The sequence below is a fragment of the Podospora anserina genome, chromosome 2, assembly GCF_000226545.1.
Source record: "Podospora anserina S mat+ genomic DNA chromosome 2, supercontig 2".
Taxonomy (NCBI): domain Eukaryota; kingdom Fungi; phylum Ascomycota; class Sordariomycetes; order Sordariales; family Podosporaceae; genus Podospora; species Podospora anserina.
In genome coordinates this window covers 1,183,866-1,207,270 of record NW_001914858.1, presented here as the reverse complement: position 1 = coordinate 1,207,270, position 23,405 = coordinate 1,183,866, and the positions used below count along the sequence as shown (strand labels likewise).

Here is a 23,405-nt window from a genome sequence, read left to right as displayed (position 1 = left end):
CCTTTGCGTATCCTCACCATATCCTTCGTCGTCGTTGTCCCCGCTCCCGGCCTACCCCTGCCCCTCTCCCTCTCACTAGGCGAAAACTCCCCTCCCTTCCTCCCCCTGTCCTCCTCCCCCTCCCCATCCCGTTTCCTTTTCCCAACCCCCTCACCCCAAAGCGGCGGCGGCGGAGGAGGCGGTGACATCCCCATCCCACCGCTCTGCGACGCAGCCCTAGACCTACTCCCCCCCCGACCGACGGAGTGATCCCTCCTGATCCTGGCAAGCCGGATCTCCAACTCCGTCAACGGCGGCGGTCGTTGTGGTTGACCATCATTCCCGGAAGAATTCGCCAAACTCTCCGCCACCCACCCCCCATCAGCCCCCTGCACAAACCCCCTCAGCCTCATCTCCCAGTGCCTCGACCTGATACCGGGCCGAGAAGCAGAAGCGTTGCTCCCACAGCTGGTCGTGCTCATGGCAAACGACTGCCTTTTAGCATCAGGCTCACGCAGCAGCCCGTCCAGCTCCGCCGATCGCCGTTTCTTGTTGTTGTTGTTGTTCACCCCCGAAAAGTTTGTGCTTCTGAGTGATGCTCGTCCGTTGATCGAGCTGTGAGCCGAGACGCTTCTCCTCCCATGGTCGCTGACAAACCTCTCCCTCAGAGACCTCGTCTTCCACCCTTCTCTCTGCGCGGTAGCATCACTGTCCGGCGACCCAGCCGTCATCTCCTTCGGCGCAGGGACAAGCTCCAACTCCGACTCCTCATACCCCTCATACCCCTCATACCCCGTCCCCGTTCCCGTAGTCACCCCAAACCCACCCATCACAGCCCTCTTCACCAGCTCCCCTTCGTTCCCCACCACGCCCCCAAACATCCCACTCCTCCTTGTCAACTCCTCCTCCTGTCCCCCGCTCCCATCATGACTAAAAACCCCATCTACACTCCCCCCCCCCCACCCCCTCCCACTACCCTTCACCAACCTCCCCAGCAACCTAACATCCTCCTCCGCCTTCCTCTTCCTCTCCTTCACCCTCTCTTTCTCCTCTTGTTCCTTCTCCCTCTCCCTCTCCTTCTGCATCACCCTCCACTCCCTCATCAGCCTCTTCCCCTCCCGCAACCTCCTCCTCATCGAAAGCCTCCTCGCCGTCTCCCTCCACCGATTGAAATACTTGTGCCCCAGCCGATAGCACATAAATTCCCTCGCCGCCCGCCAACTCTCTTCATCCTCCTCCCTTCTCACCCTCTCCGCTTCTTCGAGTTGATATCGCTGAAAGACATCCCAGACGAGATTCTGGACCGTGTTTTCGGCAAATTGCTCCATCAGCCCTCCGTCACCAGTGACGTACCATTTTGTGAAGCCCGCCATCAGGTCTCGTTTTGGAGTGGGCGGTGGTGCTTGTGGTGCGGACGGCGTGACGGTGAAGAGGGGTGCATTCTGGACCGGTGGTGGTACTGCCGGGGGTGTCGGGGCTGGGAACTGGGATTGAGCCGGAGCGGGCTGGACTGGCTGTTGTGGAGGAAACACACCAGATGTGGGCGTAGGCTGCGTGATTGAGACAGAAGGGACAGCTGGCTGCTGTGCTGGAGCAGCGGGCGCCGGTTGGACATTCTTTGGAGACTCAGGCTTTGCCCCGAGACCGGGGAACGTAAGCGACGAGGTTGGCTGCGTTGGTTGAGCAAGAGAGAAACCGGAAGCCGGTGCCCGAGTCGGCTGTGTGCTTGCGGTGGTGGGAGCGGCATCGTTGCCAAATATCGGAGCCTTCTCTGTGCTCGAGAGCACACTCGCTGGCTGAGCCGAAGAAGCATCCTTGTTCAAAAACGAGAATGGGGTCGGAGCCAGCGCCGCTGGCTCTGGCGGTTTCGTGAAGCCGAAAGACGGAGCTGAGGGTTCCGCCAGGCTCGGGGGAGGAGCCCCAGAGCCGAATATAGCGGTCTGTGGCGTGCCAAACGAGAATGGGCTCTTTCCTGCTTCTTTTTGTGATGGCGCTTGGGCAGGAGTAGGTGCCGGGGCGGGTGTAGGGTTTGAACCAAAACCCGCAAAGGGGGTTGGAGCTGGTACCGTTGCCGTTGGTGTTGGTGCAGCAGGTTGCCCAAAGGGATTGTTAGCCTGGGGTGGCGGTTGACCAAAAGGACTTGCTGACGGTGCCGGGGCTCCGAAGCCTGGAGTAGCACCGGATGGTGTGTTCGAAGAGCCAAATGCCGAAGCCGGCGCCTGCGGTTGAGCTGGCACTCCGTTCGCCAAAGAACCGAAACCAAATGACGAAGTCGCTGCCGCAGGCTGCGAGGCTGGTTGACCAAAAGCCGAAGACGCACCCAGAGTGTTAATCTGCGTCACAAACAGCTCGTCTTCCATACCGACATCCCCCCCTGTCGACTCTTCGTAGATTGTATTGTAAATGACATACGGCAGAGACTGCGTGGTGCGCTTCCGTTCCACTAGCTTTCCCGAGAAAGCCTGCGGTACTCGCGGCGAGGGAACAACCTTCTTCTTGTTGTTGAGAAGCAGGTACGGTTCCGTCACAGGGGGCCTGTTGGGCGGCACCCAGGTCGACATCTCGAACCCGTGGAGCTCGATGAACTCAACCGCCTCCTCGTCCGTGTCAAACCTGAGCAGCTTGTTCAAGTTCGCGGCCGTAATAGTCCGAGGCGCATCTCTGTGGCGGGAATACCCTCGAACGAAATTCTTGAGAATGTTCTGGCGGACCCAGGTGAAGTGAACCTCGGCAATGCAAGCCATGGTGTAAGACGTCCTGGAGTCCTCCACAATCGCAAAGAAGTTGGCAAACGAAGTGTCGGACAGCGTCACTGGCCGTTTTGGCTTCAGGGGGCCCTTGGTCTCCCGAATGTCGTCCATGACCTGAATCAACGCCAAGGCCGTCTGCACCTCCTCGGATTGGAACCAGTACTCCTTCCCCCATGTGAGAATCCTCTTCATTATCGAGGGGTCGTGCGCATTGAGGAGAAGATAATAGGCCCTGAACTCGGGCTCGTTTTCGCAAACCACTCCCTTTTTCCGGCACTTGTCGTATGCCTCGATGAGCGACAGAAGCGTCCTGCCCAACTGCTCAATCTCCTGTCTCGAATCAAAAGACTCGTAACTGTGCCCCTTTCGGCAGAGGAGATGGAGAGCTGTGGCGTGGAATCTCGTGATCGTCTCGAAACAGTACACCAGTTCCTTCATTTCTTCGTTTGTTTTCTTCGAATGGAAGGTGAAGTCCTTGCGTACTGCTCGGGTGCGATCTCGAAGGTAGTTGTGCATCGAGGCGAGGTTGTTCTCCGACTGCAACAGTTCGTTGAAAAGGTAGTCGGTGGATCGCCTCAGAGCTGCCACAGAGCGAACGTCCATGGGCAATGGCGCATCCTGACCAGCCGCCGAGCGCCCAAACTTCTTGACCATCTTGGCGGTATCTGGCCACCCACGCTCGTCCTTCTCTTCTGTCTTGACATCGTACTCGGCAATACGAGAGACCTGCTCGAACTCCGGACACATGTCCTCGCAGATGCCCTTGAAAGGAAGCGCGTCCTCCAACCTCCTTCGCTTGTCCGGGTCGTCAATGAGATCGGCTTTTCGAAGTGACGCATAGGCGCGGGTGCGATACTTTTTGTAAGACTCTTTCAATGTCTCGACCGCACCGCGCTTGTCAGGGTTGCCAACTTGGGCCGGCCATGTTGGAGCCTTGATGCCCTCCTTTTTGAGATGATCGTAGAGCTTATTGGCATAGTCGTAGGCGAAGGGGCTCAGCTGTCTCGTCGCTTCGCTGGGCCCCTGTGTCGCGCCTTGTTTGCCGCGACTGTGCTGTGTTGGCGGTTGCGATCCATTTGGTCGTTCGTTCCGCTTGCGCTGACTGCTAGGGACAGAGGCCGCCGGGGCAGCGACCTTGGCGACTTCACGCTTGAGAGATGAACCCTTCGGTCCCTGAAACAGATTGGTACGCCGAGTATCTTTGTTGCTCTGCGCCCCGAACTGGTTGGACTTGCCTCCCTTATCCTGCGGACCGTTGGACGCATTCAAGGTCGACATCTTGCCCTTTCCCCGTCGCGTCATGTTGTTCCCGTCACTCGACCCAAACGATGTCGGAACCCCAAATCCTGCGGCTGGCTGGCTGCCAAATGACGAAGGGGCAGCCCCGAAACCGCCGCCGAATTGATTCTGAGCTGGTTGGCTACCGAACGAGGGGGTAGACTGTGGTGGTGCTGCTGCTGCTGCTCCAAACGAAGATCCCCCGAACGGATTGCTCGACGGCGCACCGAACGGGTTCTGGCCTCGTGCTCCAAAAGGATTGCCTGGGGGCACCCCGAAGGGATTGTTAGCTGGCGATGCCATGGTGAAGGAAGCAGAGCATTGGCGTCGGTCGCGATGGTTCGCGTGAGCGGTCGATCGAAGTGGAAAACAGAATGCGTATTAATTGACGATCGTCGTCACGGATGGAATATCATACAAGGTGTGGGGGTGGGTAGGTTTCGAAGTGCGGATGGCGAGCGAGTATGACTTTACCGTGGGAGGAGGCAGAAGAAGACTGTCGTCGGCTCGTGGAGATGCTCGATCGCAATGAAAGGTGTGTCGACAGGAGACGGCTCTAGTTGGCCGAGGGAACAAAGAATTGGCGTCGCATGAGCGGGAAGTTCGGCGTTGGTGGTGTGGAAGATGTTGCCGAGTCGACGTCAAACTCGGTGGAGAGCTCCACGAAGTCGCGATCACAGTGATACAGTTCTGGATTGGGAACAGAGAGCACGGCCGCTGTCGCATTCAGAATTCTGCCCCATGCAGAAAGAGGGTCGGGCGGTGAAAACAGGCCCCCACCCAAGCTGTTTCCTGTCGGGTGGTCCAAGCTTTTTGGAGCAAGCAAATTCAAGATCACATCAAAACAATACGACAACAGACAAGTCACAGAATCGAGACATTGCGGAAATAGATTGCTCTCAAATCATCTTGATATTTTTCATACCTTTCTAAACCGGCCCTGCATCCAGCATCGGTACATCTTGAGCTTTCTGGCACGGTTAACAAGCATTCTACGGTCTACACCAAGCTCCTCAATCTCAAATTTGGGCTTCACGCCCTCAGAGCTGGCGTCGGCATCGCCATCAGTGGCCTCGATGTTCAGCTTGCCTGACCAAACATCAGCGAGCTCGTCCTTTTCAAAGAAGTAGACGCGGGTGCCATCGCCTCGAATGTAAAAGTTCTCTTCCAGGTACCGTCCCTTTTTAAAGCGGACCTGAGCGAGGTCACCTCTTCCATAGTCGCGGAAGCAGACCTCACCACCTGGCTTGAGCACCCGATGAACATTCTCTACCGCCTTCTTCCACTGCAGCGGAGAGAGGGCAGAGAAGACGAACACCATCATGACAAGGTCCACGGACCCCTCTCCCAGCCCGGGGGGGAGTTCCTCCCCAGCAACATCCCACACGTCGGCTTGCATCAGATCCGTGTTGTACGCCTCGTGGTTGCGCATGACATCGACTGCCGTCTTGGAAAAGTCACAAGCATGGAGCTTGAGCTTGGGGTTCTTGTTTCTCGACAGAACAGGAAAGGCCGTGTTGCCGGCGCCAGCGCCTATCTCAAGGATGGTGACGGGTCCAGCGTCCTCTTGCGTCAGTCGATCAAGGACGGGAAACTCTTGCTGGAGCCATTTCCGGTCCTTGAAGAAGTTGGATGTGTTGTTCTTGTAGAACTTGTTCCACCACTTTGCAGGGTCGGAATTGAATCGAACTGTGTTTCTCGAGTCAGCAAATTGCTCGCGAGTGCCTGCCAAAAAGAGAGAAAGTGGAAAGAATGCGTGTCAGATGGGAGCGAAAGACTATATGTGCTACAGTTGTCATCAAAGGAATTCAGATGAACTATGCTATAAATGTAAATCATCACACAACGCAGGGGCGTTTGGGCCCCGTGGAAGCGAACCAAAAAAAAAACATTGTTGCAACTTACATTTGTCAAATTCGGAGACGGGGGCTTGACGTTGCATCTCGTATTGCTGTTCAGCATACTCTTTGAATTCATCGTCAACCTCGACATGATCCCAAGCATTGAACTCGAAGGGGTCGTCCTCCTCGCCCAGAAGACGCGAGCCAAACTGGAAGGGGTCGCTTCGCTTCTGGTTGTACTGGGGATCATGGGAGCGATGGGCAGGCTGCTCGCCTGTCTGCTTGGTTCCGTTCGCTATCTCAAGCGTCGAGAGGTCCGTGGCGAGCTGTGCCTGCCCATCGTTGGAGCCGGCGACGGCGACGACTGTTTCGTCGACAGTCATGGGCGAGTAAAGAGCGTGTGATAACTCTTGGTAAAAAGAGAGAGTAAAAGGCAGCAGCTAACGACTGGCACCGGTCACTGGATGGCGCTGGCGGAGTGGTGGTGGATGTTTAACACCATTGTTGCGCGGGGCTGCAGAATTTGCAGGCTGAGAAGAAAAGGAAGAGTGCGAACAGAAAGGGAAAAATCGAGACCCATTTTGTCTGTGAAACTCGCCCTGTGGGGCTGCTCATTGGCCGGATCACTCTGCGCCGTTCCGGGTCCAAGCCCACTCTTGCCGCTAGCCGAATCAAGCAGTTTTTATCTTATCAGTCTGTCAAAGAGAGCATTCCTCTGGTTGATGTCGAGGTGATGAACGGGGTGAAATATTACAATCTATTCCTCATCATGCTCTACTTCCCCTTACTGGCCCGCTTCTTTTCAATCTTCTTCAGCTCCATATCAATCCTCTTGAAGGACCAGCTCTTCCAAAAGTTAGGGTACAGGAACGGTCGGAGATCAAAGCGGTTGTCGTCCGGTGCTATGGGCACGGTCAATCATAAAGGTCCGACGGGAAAAAAAGTGCATATCAACTTACAATAATCATTACAGTGAAGGGCTGGGGTCAAGGTTGTCATCTTGTGCCGGTTGATGGCATAAAAGTGGAAGAACCTCTTCACCTTCTCCGCAACTTGAGCAGGCGTGTAGTGTGGCGCGGTATCGCCCTCGACGTGCTTCCGGTCGATGCTCCAGTCGTGGACGAGACGCTGGAACATGGCGAACGGGCCGAGCTTGTTGAGCTTGCGGAGGCGCCCAAACGTGGTGAGCTCCTCGTACGTCATGCCCATGTCGGCTTCATCACTCTGAACATAGTTCTCGGTGATGGGCTCCAGCTCGGCCGTGGGAACGGCCGTCAGGAATTCGTGGAGGCAGGGTAGGTCGAATTCTTTCTCGGCCCATGCGATGAAACGTTTCAAGTCCGCCTTGTCGATGGAGCCGATGGGGTTGATATCCGCACTCGAGCAGTCATACTTGGTCAGATATCCCCTCAAAGACTCTCCAACGTTTGCACTGCCGAGGACGAGCAGGCTGCCGCCTCCTGGTCTTCCGCGCGCGGTTGGAAGGATCTGCCCAAACTCGTACGCTGTTACCATTCTGATTCTGGCTTGCAAGCACTGCAGCGTCAAGTTTTCTTGGTTGCTGCCCCCTTCCACCTCGAACCTAGGCTCAAAATTGAGGGTGTTGACGACGAGCTTCTTCTGAGCCTCGTATACCTCGTCAATATCGAGGTTGACGTGGTGACTCCCGATGGCCTCGGCAAGATCCTTTGCGCGCTGGCGAGTGTCACGAGAGCTCTGCTTCTTCATACCCATGTAGATGGTGGTGAAAATCTGGTTGCACAATTCTTGCGGTGTCTTGGGCAACACACCCTGGCTGTATTGACAAAGTCGTTTGACATCTTCAATGACCTGTTGATTTTCCTCCTCGACGGCATCCATGACGATGCGGCACATGGAATACACAATCACGGCGGTAGCGCACGAGTCAATACCGCCGCTCAGGGGAACGAGGTAGCCTGCCGTTCCGGATCTGCGAAGGTAGTCCCAGAGGTAGCATCCGCCAGAGAGGGCAATCTCTTCTTCTACGGGGTGCACTCTGGGCTGCATGGGGAGGGTGGGTCGCTTTTCGATATCGGCGTCGTCATCTTCGGGAGCCAGCTCGAATGGAGTCTGAATTCTTTGATACCTGGCATCCGAGGTCGCGGCTTGGAGACCGCGGGAGATGGCTGCTCGATATGATCTGACTTCCTCGAGGTCGACAGTGGCGGTGACCACCTCGACGTCTTTGAGACCGAACTGGGATCCTTGGGCAACTGTGCGGTGTCAGCAGGGCTCGGGAGGATGAGCAAGGTGACCTACCAATATCGCCGTTTACTATGATCATGGCACACCCGTCAAAGTACAGGCGCTCGCCACTGTGCTTGTTAGCCGCAGCGGTCCAGACTTTTCAGAGACACTTACTCGCAGCCTTGTTGGTTGGCATACTGCAGAACGTGTCAGCTCCAACGGATCATTCACACAACACCCAGGGGCCATACAAGGTATACACCACCAGACTTTCTGGTGGCCTCCATAATCAGCTGAAGACGAGTGTCGAGTTTCCGTAAGGTGACTGGCTGTCTGTCAGCTTTTTATGTCCAGAACAAAGTGATGATGAGACGCACAGTGACTGCCGCTGCTGTTGGTGATGATCTCTACACCATCCAGAGCCATGTCCTGTGAGACTGTCAACATCATGTCTCCAAGTTGGCAACAAGGGAGACCCACGATATGCGGAGCTTTGGGGGTGAAAAGCTCTTCCTGCAAGACATTAGTGTCCTCGAACCATGGTCTTTCTCGCCACCATTGCAGCTTACACAGGTCTCGGCACCAAAGGCAGTCTCGGGGGTGGAAATAACGGCATCACCAAACAAGACGTGGGTTTCACCCTGGAGCTCAGCCAGCATCTTGGGGAGGTGGAACAGCTCAGTCTCTCTAGGGCGCATCCAGGGGGTAAAGTGCCTCATCTCCCTGTAGTTGCCATCATTGGCCAGCCACATTTTCGGTCTCTGCATAGTAACCATCAGTCGGATGCCCATTGCGGCGAGAGTGGTCAGGCTCACGATCAAGAGAATCTTTCCGTCGAGGCAAATAACCCGGCAATTGTATCTGAGGTTCCTGTGGAGAATGGGCATGCCAATGTCCAGGAGAATACCATGGGTGCTCTCATCCTGGAGCAGGATGCTGAGCATCTCCAGACTGTGAGCTAGACACAAGAGTTAACTCTGGTCCATAAAGGCTCGGGGGTCAAAGCCCAAGGGTTTCCATTACTGTAGACATCAAGCTCGTGGAAGTGGTCCAAGCTAAAGAGGGACGGGAATCAGTCATGGGAATTCCAGGTGGTAACTGGTTATTCGTACGCAGAGTAGCCGGTGATTTCAAGCTCCTATCTCCAAGTTAGACAGCTGCACTTGCTTATCATCAATGACACACAACTCACGGGACCGACACGAAGCCGAGCACCGGCCGCTTTTGCGATGTGGATGCTCTCAACGATGCGGTTCAGGTTGCCCTCCCAGTCGAGAACCCACTGATTTAGGTTGCATGTCGCAACCGTCACTAGATGGCCTCCCATCGTGAATGATGGCTATAGGTTAGGTGGTTGATAGGGGGTTGTCGTGCAAGACGCAAAGATGCAATAGGGAGGGGCAACAGCTCGGAGGGGCACAGACAGCTCGGAGGGGTTGAAGTGGCAGGGATTTCACCTGTACCTATGGCAGTTCCAAACAATCTTGCCAGCTGAGTGTAGCCACACACGGCCTGTTCCAGGCGTTGTGGTCTGAAACTGAGTTGGAACCCACAATAGACGGCTCAGCCAATCATATCTATGCCCGAAGCACTTACACCTCAACCGCTGATGCTCTGGTTGCCGCTTGGTTTTATGGAAAATGCTATGATGAATGCCGGGAGCAATGCTCTGGCCGCTTTTCTAGCTGATGCTCTAGTTGATGCTCTAGCTGATGCTGGACATGGGGTAGCGATGGGGGTTAATGCTGTGGGTAAAGCTGGGGGTAAAGCTGGGCGTGATTCGGGCTATTCAAGAGATAGCTCTTAGATGACACCAGCGAAATGGACGCTACCAGTGGATTGCTCTCCCATTTGTTACAGACGCAGGCCGCGAAGAAAAAATAGAGGTTTTGTTCCTTTCAAACATGTGTCTGATGACTGGCCAGGCTGAAGTGGGCTTTTTCTGAGCTTGACCAAGAACACCGGAAAAGCTTAACACTTGTTATTTGAGCACAAGATAGGCATGCAGCCTTCATTCAGAAGCATCCCTGACATCGATAGTTGTCACCCCAAGCCAGCACAGTCCGAATAACGGCCGGCAGCCCCCCGGCTCAAAAGTGGGCACCTTGGTTCGGGCCCGCCAAAAAGGTACCTACTACCCGAACCCATTTCGCGATCTGCCATCCGATCTGATCGCACAACACCACGAACCTCCCTCAACAAACCTCCCTCGTCACAATGCACCCAAGCCTGCGACTACGAGCAGCCCCCCTTTCTCGCCTTTCTCGACGACCCTTGCTCCTCCTCCCCTCCCAACAACAATCATCATTATTATCGCCCCAATCCCGACAACCACCTCCTCTCCAGTCCCGAAAACCACAATCTCGCCCCCATTCAAGAACATTCCTCACCTCCCTCCTCCCCCCCCTCCCGACCACCGCCCCAATAACCACTCTCTCCGCAACCAAAGTCCTCCCTTACCCCCCCTCAGAAATCTACTCACTAATCGCCGACATAAACTCCTACCACCGCTTCCTCCCCCACTGCACCCACTCCCTCATCACCTCTTTTACCCCCAAAACCAACCTCCCCAAAACCGGCGACCTCACAGTCGGCTGGGGTCCCATCACCCAATCCTACACTTCCAGAGTGTACTGCATCCCCTGCACCACCGTCGAGGCGGTATCCGGAAACGCCAGCCCTACCATCCCGCTTGACGTCCTAAGAAAACACGGGTATGAGAATACAGAGGGGGACAAAAAGGGGTTGGAGGGGGGGGTGTTTGAGAGTTTGTGCACGAAGTGGACGGTGCGGGAAGTAAAAGGGGGGGTGACGGAGGTGAAATTGGTGGTGAGGTTTCGGTTTGCGAATCCGGCTGTCGGGCTCGCGGTTCGGGCCGTGGCGGATGAGATGGTGGGACGGATGATATGTGCTTTTGAGGGGAGGGCCAGGGAGGTTTGCGGACGAGGGGGAAGGCCACAGGTCGGGGTGTGTATAGGAGTGGCTACCTTGGGGGAGTAGATGGGAAGCAAAGTCACCGGGCCGGCTCTGGCGACAAGCACTTTGCCGCCGCTACTCTGGTTGGGAAGTTGGTTAGAGTTCTGGTGGTTCAGGTACCGGAGGGTGGGCAAAGGCGTAAGAATATGGGGACAAGGAGCTTGAAGGGTGTATGGTTATGGATATGTAACACCACAGGCGTAGAAGGGAGCGAGCTGGGAGTTGGAAGGAGAAAAGTGTAAAAATATGTACAATAGAGATAGACAGCAAGCGAAGGAGTTAGACAGGCGATACTCAGCACACACACAACACATAGACACCTTCAACCACTCAAACCAATCACACCGAACGCTCAAAACATTAACAACAATTTTTGACCCTTTTTTATTTTTGTACTTCTCATTTTTTGTTTTATAATACGTAAAAAGTAAACAATAAACAACACAACACGAACCAGCCTAGAAGATCGCAGAAAATAACGAAGGACCACAAAAAAAGCATCTAGGACCACACCACCACCACACAAACTAAACCAAAAAAACAAAAACAAAAATATTCCACTCGCCCGTCGCGCCACGCTTTGTTGCAAATGCTTTGACCATGATGTGATGCTTGAGCTTTTTGCGCCGGGCCGAAACGAAGAGAAGAAGGAGAAAAAAAGAAGAAAAAAAAACTAATGCCACCCACCATCATCTTCCATACCCATCTCCATATCTTGACCATCCATCCATCCATATACGTTTCGTTTCCGTCATATCCAAATATCATATTCCATCATACCTCGTATATCTCTCCCACCGTCCAAATTTCAAAATGTTATACTGAAAGAAAAAAAAGAAAAAACCCTGCGAGGCAAAAATAAGCGACAAGGTATCAAAAAGCCAAAAAAAAAACTGTAGACACAAACTGAGTAGAGAAACCCAAAAAAAAAAAAGCAGCGAGAAATGTTGATGAGAGAAAGGTTGTATATCGGGTGAGTAAGTCGAGGGATGTTATCTTCGATAGTGTCTGGGTAACTCAACGCTTATTTCTTCCTGTTGCACCAATACACGTCAGCACAGTGCCATCTCAAAAAACATCCGTGATAAATGATGATGATACAGGGGGGCAAGGTAAAACGACAAACTTCGACTCCGTGACTTCAACTCATACTCCACATAATGTGCTCGGTGCTTCTCGGGGACGACAGGTTTGGATACCACAATCTGGGGGGAGGAGTCTGCAACATACTTTTTCCCGCTGCTCTTGGTCGGCTTGCCCGCCATCCACCCCAGCACCGTCGTCGGCGCGCCCTTGGACTTCTTCACCTTTGGCGGATCCGCCGTCACAACAACGGCGCCGTTCGGTCCGGGCATTGGAACCCTGATACGTTGTCCCTGACCGGGCATCGGTATGCCGCCCATGCCGCCACCGGCAGGCGGCCATGGCATGCCGCCCGGAGGCGGAGGAGGGGGCGGTGGTCCGCCTTGTCCACCGTTCGGACGGGAAAGTGGCCGGAATGGTATCCCCATGGAGGGCCGGTGCCCATGTCCGTGGTGTCCACCTTGGGGTTGGGGTCGGCCCATTCCGGGGGGCATGCCAGGCATTTGCATGCCCGGGGGCGGCATACCCGGGTGCTGCATGCGGAGGGGGTGCTTCTCCATGGGCCACATGTGCATCGTGACGGCCCAGTCGGGCTGGATGACACGCTCCCAGACCGAAGGCAGGATGATTTCGCCGTCGGGGCCGATCAAGTCGTAGTGCCCTTCCTGCACGTGAGGGCCAATGACCTCCATGTTAAGGAAGGCCTGCTTGATCAACTCCTCCATGCCCGTCCAAGTGGCGCAAAGGTGAAAGGGGAAGCTAAACTTGCGCCCGACAGCATCCTTAAACCTGATGGGCGGCTTCTCCTTCTTCTTGACAGCCTCCTCAACCTTCACCTTGGCCTCCTCCATCAGCCTCTTCTTGAGGGCCTCCTCGGCGGCCTTCGCCGCGGCGGCGGCAGCAGCAGCCGCCTCGGCAGCCTGCCTCTCCTTCTCAATCTTCTCTCTCGCCTCCAGCTCTGCCTTCATCTGAGCCTCCTGCTCCAGCTTCTTCTTCCAGGCCTCCTCCTCGGCAGCCTTCTTCGCCGCCGCGGCTTTGGCCTCTTCCTCGGCCTTCTGAGCAGCCTCAATCTTCTCGCGCTCCGCCTTGACAGCAGCCGCGAGCTTCTCCTCCTGCTCCTTGATGGCCCTTTCCAGAGCCTTCTTCGCCTCTTCTTCCAGCTCCTTGAGCTTCTTGGCCTCCTCGGCCGCCTTCGCAGCAGCAGCAGCCTTGGCCTCTTCCTCAGCCTTGATCTTGGCCGCCATCTTCTCCTGCTCCTCACGGATGGCTCTTTCCACACGGGCCTTGGCTTCAGCCTCAGCAAGAGCAGCAGCCTCCGCCTCGCGCCTTCTGCGCTCCTCAGCAGCTCTCATCTCGGCCTCAAACTTGTCGCGTGCCTCCCGCTCAAGCCTCTTGCGCTCCTCCTCGGCTTCCTTCCTCCTCTGCTCGGCCTCTCTTCGCTCCTTCTCCAACCTTTCCAGCGTCGCCTTTTCAGCTTCGGCCTTGGCGAGAGCAAGCTGCCTTTCGTGTTCCATCTTTTGCCTGGCAGCCTCCTCCTCGGCCTTTCTCCTTGCCGCGGCGGCTTCCTCCTCGGCCTTCTTCCTCTGCCGTTCAGTCTCTTCCATCTGCCGGCGGTAGGCCTCTGCGGCGTCTTGGCGGATCTTTTCCTCCAGTGCCCTTTGCTTTTCCGCTTCTTCCTTTTCTTTCTGGGCCTTCTTGAAGGCTTCCAGTTCGGCTTGCAGTTTGAGCATAGCCGGGTCTGGCTCGGCCGGCTTGGGAGGAGGGGCGGGTGCGGGTGTCGTCGGTCTGGGGCTGACTTCTGTTGGCGGTGGAGGGGGTGCTTGATACATGTGCATCTGCATGTGTGGAGGCATGCCACCATAGCCCTGGTGAGCACCGTAAAACATGGAGGCCGCCGCTCCGGCGGGGTTGTAGGGGGCCATCATGCCGTGTCCGTAGTGCTGCGGACCCGGACCCGACTGGTGACCATGTGGGCCGAGTGCGCGGGGATCGTTGTAGTAATCATTTTGAGGGGGCCCGTTGGCGCCGCGCATGGGCGCGAAGGGATTCGAATAGTCACCGTAGGGAACCATTTGGCCGGCTCCGTATGGACTTGCGCCGAAACCGCCTACGTGACTTGCTGCATACCCTGCTGGGGGTTGGTTACCTCGGTTTCCGTAGAATGCGCCGACGTTGTTGGGCGGTGGTGGGCCGTGGGCATAGCTTGGGCGACCATACGTCGAGCCGTATTCGTCCGAGGGGTCCAGGCTCATTGGAGGCGCTTGGGGTGATTGGTAGTAGCTTGCCGACTGGCGTCCCTGGGGTGGTGGAAGCCGGTGACGTCGGGAGCCGCTGTGCGGTCTGCCGGTGCCGCTGTGGTTTCGGGAAATGGGGCGCTTGTAGGGCTCGTGGTGAGCGGTGGATGCAGAATCCGACGGGTCAATGTCGTCGTATTCTCCTCCCCACTCGTCTTCGTCGTCGTCGTCCTCTTCCTCTTCGTCGTCGTCGTCAGCGAGCGATTCGCTGTACTCGTGGCTTTGTTGCGAGTACGAGTCCTCGTCAGTATAGTATGAATCTGAAGATGTCGATGGTGCAGCGTGGCTGTGACTGCGTGTGTTTATTGTTACGGATCGTCCTCTTATTCTAACGTGAGGGGGAAAAAACAGGGCGCGACGGGTTAGTCAAACCGGGACACATTATTGGAGGGGGGTGTTATAGGTGAGTTGCGGCACAGCTCTCGGTGGCACGGGCTGAGGAATTCCAGAGCCGTCCAGGCCAGGGGTGTGTGTGTGTGTCTACTTACGACATTGGGAATGGTTCCTATCTGTTACCGTCACCCTTTGATCCGCAACAGATGTTGTCGAGAAAGTGGGAGTCAAGTAATTGAAGGGGAATGAAATTGGCGCAGTATTCTTGTTCTTATAGATATCGTCTCTCGTTTATCGCTGTCTCGTGGTGGGCTGGGCTGGGCTGAGCACTACCGGCTGGTGGGTGGTGGGTGGAGAGTAGGGAGCGGGAGCGGGGGAGGAGTCTGGGGAGTCTTGGGGAGTCTGTGGTGGATGTTCAACAAGAACGCTTGAGGGAAAATGCTTGGTCGGGTCAGGGGTAGGCTGTATCAATCGCAATCGCTCTCAGATGATCTGGGTCTGTTCTTTCAGTTCGGGTGAAAAAAGAGGCAGAAGAACTTGGGACGAATGCACGGGCGAAAAATAAATAAAGTGGGTTGGGCGCAAAAAAAAAAAAGGGAGAGATCGGGTTGGTTTGTGACTGGACTTGGGTTGAGAGAGTTGTCCTTGCTGGGGGGAAGGGGTGGTCCGTGGTCAGCGGTCAGCGGCAGGGAACGGTATGCACAAAACGCCTAGATCAGATCCACAATGAGGGGCTGCTGTGTGAGTGAGCCAGGCCCTGTCTCTCTCAGTGCGACGACGAAAGAAAGTGGACTGCCGTCTAGCCCAGTTCATTCGCCATCGCGACCAAGGTGAGGAGGGTGAGGGTGAGGGCGAGGGTTAAGGGGGAAAGGAGAGAGGGAAGAGAGGGAGAGGGGACAGCGTGTGTAATGATGGACCCAGCACTCTGGAAAGGAGAGGACGGGAATATCTGTGGAAAGGAGGGGGAGAACACCAAGATATAGGAAGAGGGGGCCGGGGCCGGGCAACCCACCTTTATTCTGCTTGTGTATGTGCTTCTCTATCTTGTAGTAGTGTAAGCCAGTGTCGGGCCAGACCAGACAGGCCTGTGGTGGGTAACACTCGTGACCGCTGACCGCGCCAGGAGAGAAACAGGAACCGCAACTCACACTCTTGTCTGTCAAGGACTCGAGACGCAGCACGGGCGCCAAGGTAAGAGAGGTAGGTATAAGCCTCAATACTAGCATAGCGTCAGTGAGGGGTTCTCTCGGCTCGAGACGACCTTGACGATAAATGGAACGTGGAATCCCCGCGACGGCAGTGGAAACGGGCCCAGGGCTGTGAACCGTTAAACACCACCACCACCACCACCACTGCTTACCGCCCTCACCACCCTCATCATCATCATGATCATCATCAGGTGCTCAACTATGCACAGGGTTGACGGGGCAAGTTTGCCTCCCCATTCCCGTCTCTCGGTGATGATGAGTGTGGTATTGCCCATGACGATCTAACTGCCAAGGCTGTCCAGTGCAGTTGTTTCCTGTTCCTGTAGGGCATCGACTCAACACCCGGTTGGTCTGCATGGCCGTTCATGAAGAACAACGGAATGGCCACTGTGCTTGATGCAGCCCCAGGAGGGACCGATCATGGATAAAAAGAGAAGTGATCCAACAAAAAGCATGCAATGAGAATAAGACGAGAGAATGACCCATACCTCAAAGCAAGCAAACAAGGCTATGATTTGGTTGGGGGTGGTTTCAGTGTTCCCGCAGTGTCGGTGGGATTGGCGGCAAATGCGTCCTCGTCGAGCGTTGCTCAACGTCTTCGTCGTCGAGTGCTCAGTTGCGGTGAGGCTATGATTAGATTATGTAACCGTGGATGGTGTGGTGCGAGAGATGCGAGCGTGCGGCGTTGGATTGCGGCAGGTATCTTTGTAGCTCGTGAGGGTGTTTCTGTGGGACAGAATCGGAGGGTGGAAATGGGAAGTTTTGATATGTCTTCTGTGTTGTCAGTGCGCGGGCCGATCAGTCAAGCAGGCGGACGCAAGAAAAGAAAAAAAGAAAAAAGAAAAGTTCGTCTACGTTGAGATGTTGTTCTGTCCGCATGTATGTGTGTGTTTGCTTTGTGGTCAGTGGTTAGAGACACGACACAGCACCATGGAAGGAAGCAAGCAGCAGCAGGCAAGGCAATGCGAATAAAGTGTATGTACGCCCGGGTAGGCTGAATTAGAAATGCTAGGGGACAACTCGAGCTGCAGTAGCACTAAACAGGAGGGCGGAGCGTTGTGTTGCCTACAGGAAACCCCTTACACACCCTGACTTGATCCCATCTTGGCCGTACACATCCAAACGGTGGCCTGTCACTGGGCTAATCGGCCGGGCTCTCGGATTGTGTGCATCTCTTTGCTGGCTGCCCGTACCGGGAAGACCCCGGAGCCCGATGCCAGCTTGCAACGTCGGCCCCAAGCCGCATTCGTCAGGCGGTGAGTCCTTCTTCCTTCCGGTTCTCCCACGCCTAGCAGCCATCAACGAGAAGATGGATGGGTGAGGCATGAATGACAGAATCATCACCCGCTAGGCGCATACATCCTCGACCCTACTCCCGCAACGAAGGGATCCGGTGCTCTCGATGGATAGGTTGCCTATCTGTACGTGGGTTGAGTTCAAACAAGAATGCGTGCACAGGGATGCGAAACCATCAAGCAACAGCTTCGCAAGGCAATCAAACGGCATGCGCCGGATCTCGATTTTCGGTTGTTGGTTCGTGACAGGGAAGCAGGGGTTTGTATGTGGAGGAGCTTGCGCAAGAGGCACCGCGTGGACAATGTGGTCTTAGATATAGGCCATGTCGACCCTTTTCTCCATTTGCCTTTTTCGATTCTACTCTGTTTCTCGCTCTGCTAACCCGCAGCCCACAGCCCACAGCATCGACAACTCAGTCCGTACCCAAAACCAAAACTCTGGCGACCGACACGTCAACATGTCCTGCAGAGACCCTTCTGGCTAAGGCTTCAAGGTTTCAAGGACAGCAGAAGAAGGCGTCCGGGTTCCTTGCAACGCTGCATCATTAGGTCATAGAGCAACCATTGACGTTGCTCCAGCCAGGTACCGGCGTTTCCCTTCTGGGCGGCGCGATCCTCCTCGTGCTCAGACTAGACCGGTGGCTCTGGTTTTTTTTGTGCCCAAAGTGGCCGGCGAGTGGTCGGGAGAAAGAAGCAGGTCTGCAAGAGTAATCGAGCCGCATTCCGGTTGGGCTCCAAAGGGCCGCACCGCAAGTGCCCCACCCGCACACACACACACACAGCTCAGATGCATCCCGTTTCCTTGACTGGAGCCACGTTGGGTGCCGATGCTCATACGTCTTCCTGCCCAAGACCCACCACCTCGGCTAATAGCAAAGCAGTTGTAAGAATGCGCCAATAATCCTGGGGGTTGAATGTCGAACGCGACAGTGTGTCCACTGCATTGCAGAAGCAGCTCCTCATCTAGCCGGCAGCCATCGTGACTCACGTTGTCTGCGAGTTTCGAACGCGTCACTGGGTATTGTCGCGATGCCGTTGTTTCTTTGGTCCGAGCAAGAAATCACCTCTCCATCCCCGAGGGCGCATCCTCGGAGAGGAGCTCCCGCGCTGCTGCAACCTCGGCGGCATCGTACCCCCTCCAACCGCGGTCTTGCGCACTGCTGTGTCGGACAATCTCGGCCAACTTGGCTGTGGCCAGTTCATTCAACCGCTCAATGGTGTTGGAATCTGGGAGAGAGAAGTCTTCATCGTCAGACTGCTTTGCCGGCTTGGCATTGTCCTTCAACAGTCTCTTTGTGACCTGGAAAAGGGGTCAGCAATCATATCGTCTTGGCAGTTCCAACGGCATATCTAACCAGTTTCAAGCCATAATAACCTCGCAGATAATTGTCGCACAACTCAATGCTGCGCGAGAAACGCTTGATGGCCTCTGCCATCTGCTTCTGATAGGGTGCACCGGTGGCACCCGAAGCAGTGGCGGCCATGTATTGCAGTTCGCCTAGTCGGGCATGTACCTGAAGGGGACCCGTTAGCATAGGGCTTAGACTGTTTCACCGTGGCATTGCGTACATTCCATGCGTTTGGAGCCAGGATCAGGACCTCTTCCATGGCGTAGATCGCTTGTGGGTACAACCCCTGAGAAAAGTAGAGATCCGACAGCTCAGACCAAGCCTCGGAATCGGTCGGGGAGAAATCAAGAAGCTGCACCAGGGCTGAGCCCGCATCCGAGAGGCGGCCCATGGATCGAAGGAGGGCAATACGTCTCTTCATGATAGGCTGTGGAGAGGGGATTAGTTCCTGGCCAATCTTGGATGGATAGCACAGCAGGAAGGGAAAGTGTGGTTCACGAACGAGATTGGTGTTGTTCTCCTCGAGCATCTGGTCGTACTCCTTCAGAACCTTTTCCAACTCGCCATTATTTTGGGCCTGGGCCTCCTTGATGAGCCCTCCCAGCGCCTTGACTCGGTCATTGTTTCCGAAACGAGCAGCAAGTCGATCGTAGCATTCTTGTGCCGCCCTGTCGTCGCCAGTTCGGAGACAGGAAAGAATCAAGTTCTCGTATTGTATCCATAGCTCGGGCTTCTCGGTGGCGGAAAACAATGAACCCAGGGCGGATGATGACACGGTGCTCGGAGAGCTCTGGAGGACGACAGGAGCTTGCTGGGAGAGGGCCAATGCCTCGGCCGGTGGCAGCTGGACCGGCGAGCGGATGAGGGACGGTGCCATTGATTCGATTAGATTAGATTAGATATTCGGTGGGAATGTGTCTCGGATAGGGTCGGGTCTGTTGTTGAATGTGTTGTCGTTGGGTTGACTGATTGATGATGGAATTCAGGAACACAGAATGTAACAAACCACTTGACGACGGGACGGGATGTGGAGAGTGGGGACCTCTAATAAACGCCAAGACCTTCATGTGGTTCAAAGCTCGGGCCTTCCCTGTCAGTTTTGGCCGCGGTGGGAGCTTGTTCCGCCCCGAATACAGTGCCAGGCCGGGTTCCCTGCCCGCTGGAACGCACTGTACGGTGACGTGCGGCCAACCCACCTTGGGGCCACCTGGAGGTGCAACGACAGCATCAGACTGCCCTGGAGCTTTGTTGAGAGTTGCGCAAGCCCACGAAACACTGCGCAGAATCGCCTGCGAGCTGATTGACGACGACCAAACCAAGATGCCCTCTACGAATCTTGCCATCCCTACATCGTACCTCCTTCACAGATCCTACAAGGCCCCTTTCCGCCGCTGAAGCCCGCGACAACACAGCACGGTGCCCCCTGCATCCCCGCCATTCAATCCCGAATCCAGGAACCGCGGATCGTCGAGCTAAGCTTCGCGATATTCAACCTCGAGTCTTCCCACACAAGCGCATACGAATAAGGTATTGGACATATACACCTTTGACATCACAAAACCACAGCCATGTATGTCGGTCTTGCCATATGCTTGGAAGCATGAGTGGTGCTGACGTGGTGCAGGTTCGAGAAATCACTGTACGACCTCATTAGAGGTCTGCGCAATCACAAGGGAAACGAGAAGGAATACATTCAAAATTGTCTGAAAGAATGCCGGTCTGAAATAAGAAGCCCAGATATGGGTTCGTCTCCTCCACACAGTCAATCTCTCGGACGCTCAAGCTGATCTCGGACGTAGACCTCAAGGCCACTGCCTTGCTCAAACTAATCTACCTCGAGATGAACGGCCACGACATGTCCTGGGCCTCCTTCCACGTATTGGAGGTTATGTCGTCGCAAAAATACCACCAGAAACGAGTTGGATATCTGGGGGCTGTCCAGAGTTTCCGTCCCGATACCGATGTCCTGATGATGGCTACAAACTTGCTGAAGAAGGACCTCGCTTCTTCCCACCCGACGACAATAACACTACCGATCGTCGCGCTGCCACATCTAGTAACCCCGTCATTAGCTCTCTCACTGCTAGGGGATTTGCTACCACGACTCACCCACTCCCACGCGTCCATAAAAAAGAAGACAGTGGTCACTCTTTACCGACTAGCACTGGTTTACCCCGAGGCGCTACGTGCAGCATGGCCCAAGATCAAAGAGCGGTTGATGGACAAGGACGAGGACCCGAGTGTGACGGCTGCTATTGTCAACGTGGTGTGTGAGCTGGGATGGAGGAGGCCGCAGGATTTCCTCCCGCTGGCACCGCGGCTGTTTGAATTGCTGGTGGATGGCGGGAATAACTGGATGGCCATCAAGCTCATCAAACTTGTAGGACGCCTATGTGACATCCTGCACCTCAGTTCCTTGCCTAACCTGCGTCCAGTTTGCGACTTTGACTCCCCTCGAGCCTCGCCTGGTCCGAAAGCTGCTGCCGCCATTAACCAACCTCGTCAAAACTACACCTGCCATGTCTCTCCTGTATGAATGCATTAACGGTATCATTCAGGGTGGCATTTTGGGTGACGGTGAAGATTTCTCTGCCCGGGAAGAAGTTGCCTCACTATGCGTGTCCAAGCTCAGGGGCATGGTGTCAATCAACAGTGACCCGAACTGTGAGTGGCTTTTTCATCGGATTGTGGGACTCGGCTGACACGAGGGCGATCAGTGAAGTATGTTGCTCTGCTGGCCTTCAACAGGATTGTCACCACTCATCCAATGCTTGTTGCTGAGCAGGAAGATGTTATCCTGGAATGCATTGACAGCGAGGATATCTCCATCAGAATCAAGGCACTTGACCTCGTGCAAGGGATGGTCAGCAGTGACAACCTGCTGTCCATTGTCAGCCGGCTGATGAGGCAGCTCAAAGCCTCGTCGAGTGCTCTGGCACAGCAACAAGACGGACAAGAGGATCTGGACGACTCCAGTGAAGATGGTTCTGGACGGCGTGCCAAGTCACAAGAGCAAACGGCCCCTTTGCCAGACGACTACACCATCGACGTGATCGGTCGGATACTGGGCATGTGCTCTCAGAACAACTACGCTAACGTGATCGACTTTGACTGGTATATCGACGTCCTGACCCAGCTCGTCCGCATTGCTCCGCCTCCGAGCCCTCGGGATCTCGACTCGGACAGTTCTTCGTCACCCAAGTCAGTCGATATCTCGGAGAGGATTGGAAACGAACTCAGGAACGTGGCCGTAAAGGTCAAGGCTGTGAGGCCTGCTGCTGTGCGCGCTGCAGAGTTGATTATCTCGCGTCTCAGCACTGACACGGTTTCTTCACGGCCAGTGGTCACTGGCGCCCTGAAGCCGTTGGCATTTGTGGTGGGAGAGTACGCTTTCCAGCTCTCGTCGCCTGACGATACGTTGAGGAACATGCTGGGTCTCGTGCCCCGAGTTGACTATCCTGAGGTGTTGGCAACATGCCTCCAGTCGATTCCCAAGCTTTTTGCCCATGTTGCCGGGGATGATCGGGCGTTGTGGACCCCCGAGAGAAAGTCATCACTATCGTTGCTGATGGCGCGGGTTATTCACATACTCGAGCCATTTGCGCAACATCCTTACCTAGAAGTCCAGGAACGAGCGGTCGAGTTTATTGAGCTTCTCAGACTCACCGCCGAAGCCGCGTCTGGACAAGCGCCATCCACAGACGAGATTCAGCAAGACGCACCTTTGCTTCTTACACAGGCCATTCCATCACTGTTCACGGGATGGGAGCTGAACTCGGTCGCACCGGGGGCGCAGTACAATGTCCCTATCCCATCAGGACTGGACCTTGACGAGCCCATTCATCCCAACTTGGGCAGCCTGCTTTCACAGGCAGACTCGCTGATGCTTCCTACACAGGGTGATGATGAGTTTGAGGTGTATTACAACCAGCGCCCAGCGCCAACCAGCATCTACAGCGGCCCCGCCATCGAGAGGCTGGTTGATGCCCCAGAAGAAGTCGGCAGTTCCTACCAGCAAGCGGGAGAGGAAAGTTACCTCGACGCGGACATTGTTGCGAGGAGAAAAGCGGAGAGGAGGGAGCGTAACAAGGATGATCCGTTTTACATTCCGGACATGTCATCAAGCCGCACGGGTACCTCGACACCAATTCACAACATTCTCCAAAAAGAAAACGGGCCGGATCTCGACATTGACGCCATCCCGATCATGTCACTTGATTTGGAGAAACTTTCCGTCTCGGGGCCGTCCAGGCATCAACAATCTCAACACCCGCGACAAGCCCGCCAGAAGATTGTCATTGAAGCGGACGAAACGCTCGGTGGTAGTGGTGGCAACAGCGGTGTCTCTACTCCTGGGGGTGCTGCTCGTCCGGGCTATGACTCGGAGAATAACTCTGATAGTTTTAATCTCTCCAAAACGGCCAAGAAGCCTAAGCAGAAGAGTCTGTTGCAGTTTAACTCTAGCGTGCTGGGCGGGTTGAGCTTGACGGATGAGCAGAGGCCGGACGATGGGTTTGCGCACGAGAGGCAGCAGAAGGAGGAGGCGGAGATGGCGCTGGCGATGAAGGAGGTGCAGAGGTTGAGGTTGGAGATGCAGAGGGCGAATGAGAGGATTCAGGTTGCGCAGGGGGTGCCGAGCGAGGGGGTGGCGGTTGTGAAGAAGAAGAAGAAAAAGACAAAGACGGTTGTGAAGGCGGATGAGGGGGAGGAGGGGGCTTGAATGCCCGAGTCCCAGTCCCCACCCCCCTTCATGGGGGTTGATGAGGCTAGTGTTCCCTGGTAGGAGACGACACCACTGACGGAGGGGCCGA

General features: G+C 55.4%; 7 protein-coding genes across 7 annotated transcripts, besides 1 other annotated feature; 2 read left to right on the top strand and 5 right to left on the bottom strand.

Moving 5' to 3' along the window:
• Positions 1-2: 2 nt before the first annotated feature.
• PODANS_2_3170 (uncharacterized protein) lies at positions 3-4,310 on the bottom strand (the record flags this gene model as incomplete). The annotated part of the gene is made up of 1 exon (XM_001911025.1): positions 3-4,310. A coding segment is annotated over one exon (4,308 nt), but the record flags the coding sequence as incomplete, so codon positions are not given.
• Positions 4,311-4,926: 616 nt separating this feature from the next.
• Positions 4,927-6,231, bottom strand: PODANS_2_3160 (uncharacterized protein; the record flags this gene model as incomplete). The annotated part of the gene is made up of 2 exons (XM_001911024.1): positions 4,927-5,696; positions 5,913-6,231. 2 exons carry the CDS (start codon positions 6,229-6,231, stop codon positions 4,927-4,929), a joined length of 1,089 nt encoding a protein of 362 aa, XP_001911059.1.
• Positions 5,760-5,858: a sequence feature (Similar to Small nucleolar RNA snR60/Z15/Z230/Z193/J17 (RFAM RF00309) (Erpin+Yass: E=9. 9e-08);~snoRNA).
• A 391-nt stretch (positions 6,232-6,622) lies between the features above and the next one.
• On the bottom strand, positions 6,623-9,383 carry PODANS_2_3150 (uncharacterized protein; the record flags this gene model as incomplete). Its single annotated transcript, XM_001911023.1, has 12 exons — positions 6,623-6,750; positions 6,808-8,082; positions 8,129-8,184; positions 8,231-8,253; positions 8,308-8,381; positions 8,434-8,485; positions 8,537-8,569; positions 8,626-8,817; positions 8,872-9,014; positions 9,080-9,111; positions 9,169-9,194; positions 9,249-9,383. 12 exons carry the CDS (start codon positions 9,381-9,383, stop codon positions 6,623-6,625), a joined length of 2,169 nt encoding a protein of 722 aa, XP_001911058.1.
• An 890-nt stretch (positions 9,384-10,273) lies between these two features.
• Positions 10,274-11,056, top strand: PODANS_2_3140 (uncharacterized protein; the record flags this gene model as incomplete). Its single annotated transcript, XM_001911022.1, has 1 exon — positions 10,274-11,056. The coding sequence occupies one exon, from the start codon at positions 10,274-10,276 to the stop codon at positions 11,054-11,056; it is 783 nt and encodes a 260-aa protein (XP_001911057.1).
• Positions 11,057-12,056: 1,000 nt separating this feature from the next.
• On the bottom strand, positions 12,057-14,367 carry PODANS_2_3130 (uncharacterized protein; the record flags this gene model as incomplete). Its single annotated transcript, XM_001911021.1, has 2 exons — positions 12,057-12,066; positions 12,263-14,367. The coding sequence occupies 2 exons, from the start codon at positions 14,365-14,367 to the stop codon at positions 12,057-12,059; spliced, it is 2,115 nt and encodes a 704-aa protein (XP_001911056.1).
• A 3,938-nt stretch (positions 14,368-18,305) lies between these two features.
• Positions 18,306-19,471, bottom strand: PODANS_2_3120 (uncharacterized protein; the record flags this gene model as incomplete). Its single annotated transcript, XM_001911020.1, has 4 exons — positions 18,306-18,545; positions 18,601-18,759; positions 18,815-19,021; positions 19,097-19,471. The coding sequence occupies 4 exons, from the start codon at positions 19,469-19,471 to the stop codon at positions 18,306-18,308; spliced, it is 981 nt and encodes a 326-aa protein (XP_001911055.1).
• A 727-nt stretch (positions 19,472-20,198) lies between these two features.
• On the top strand, positions 20,199-23,314 carry PODANS_2_3110 (uncharacterized protein; the record flags this gene model as incomplete). The annotated part of the gene is made up of 4 exons (XM_001911019.1): positions 20,199-20,337; positions 20,394-20,974; positions 21,030-21,258; positions 21,312-23,314. Coding segments are annotated over 4 exons (2,952 nt in total), but the record flags the coding sequence as incomplete, so codon positions are not given.
• Between the last annotated feature and the right edge of the window lie 91 nt (positions 23,315-23,405).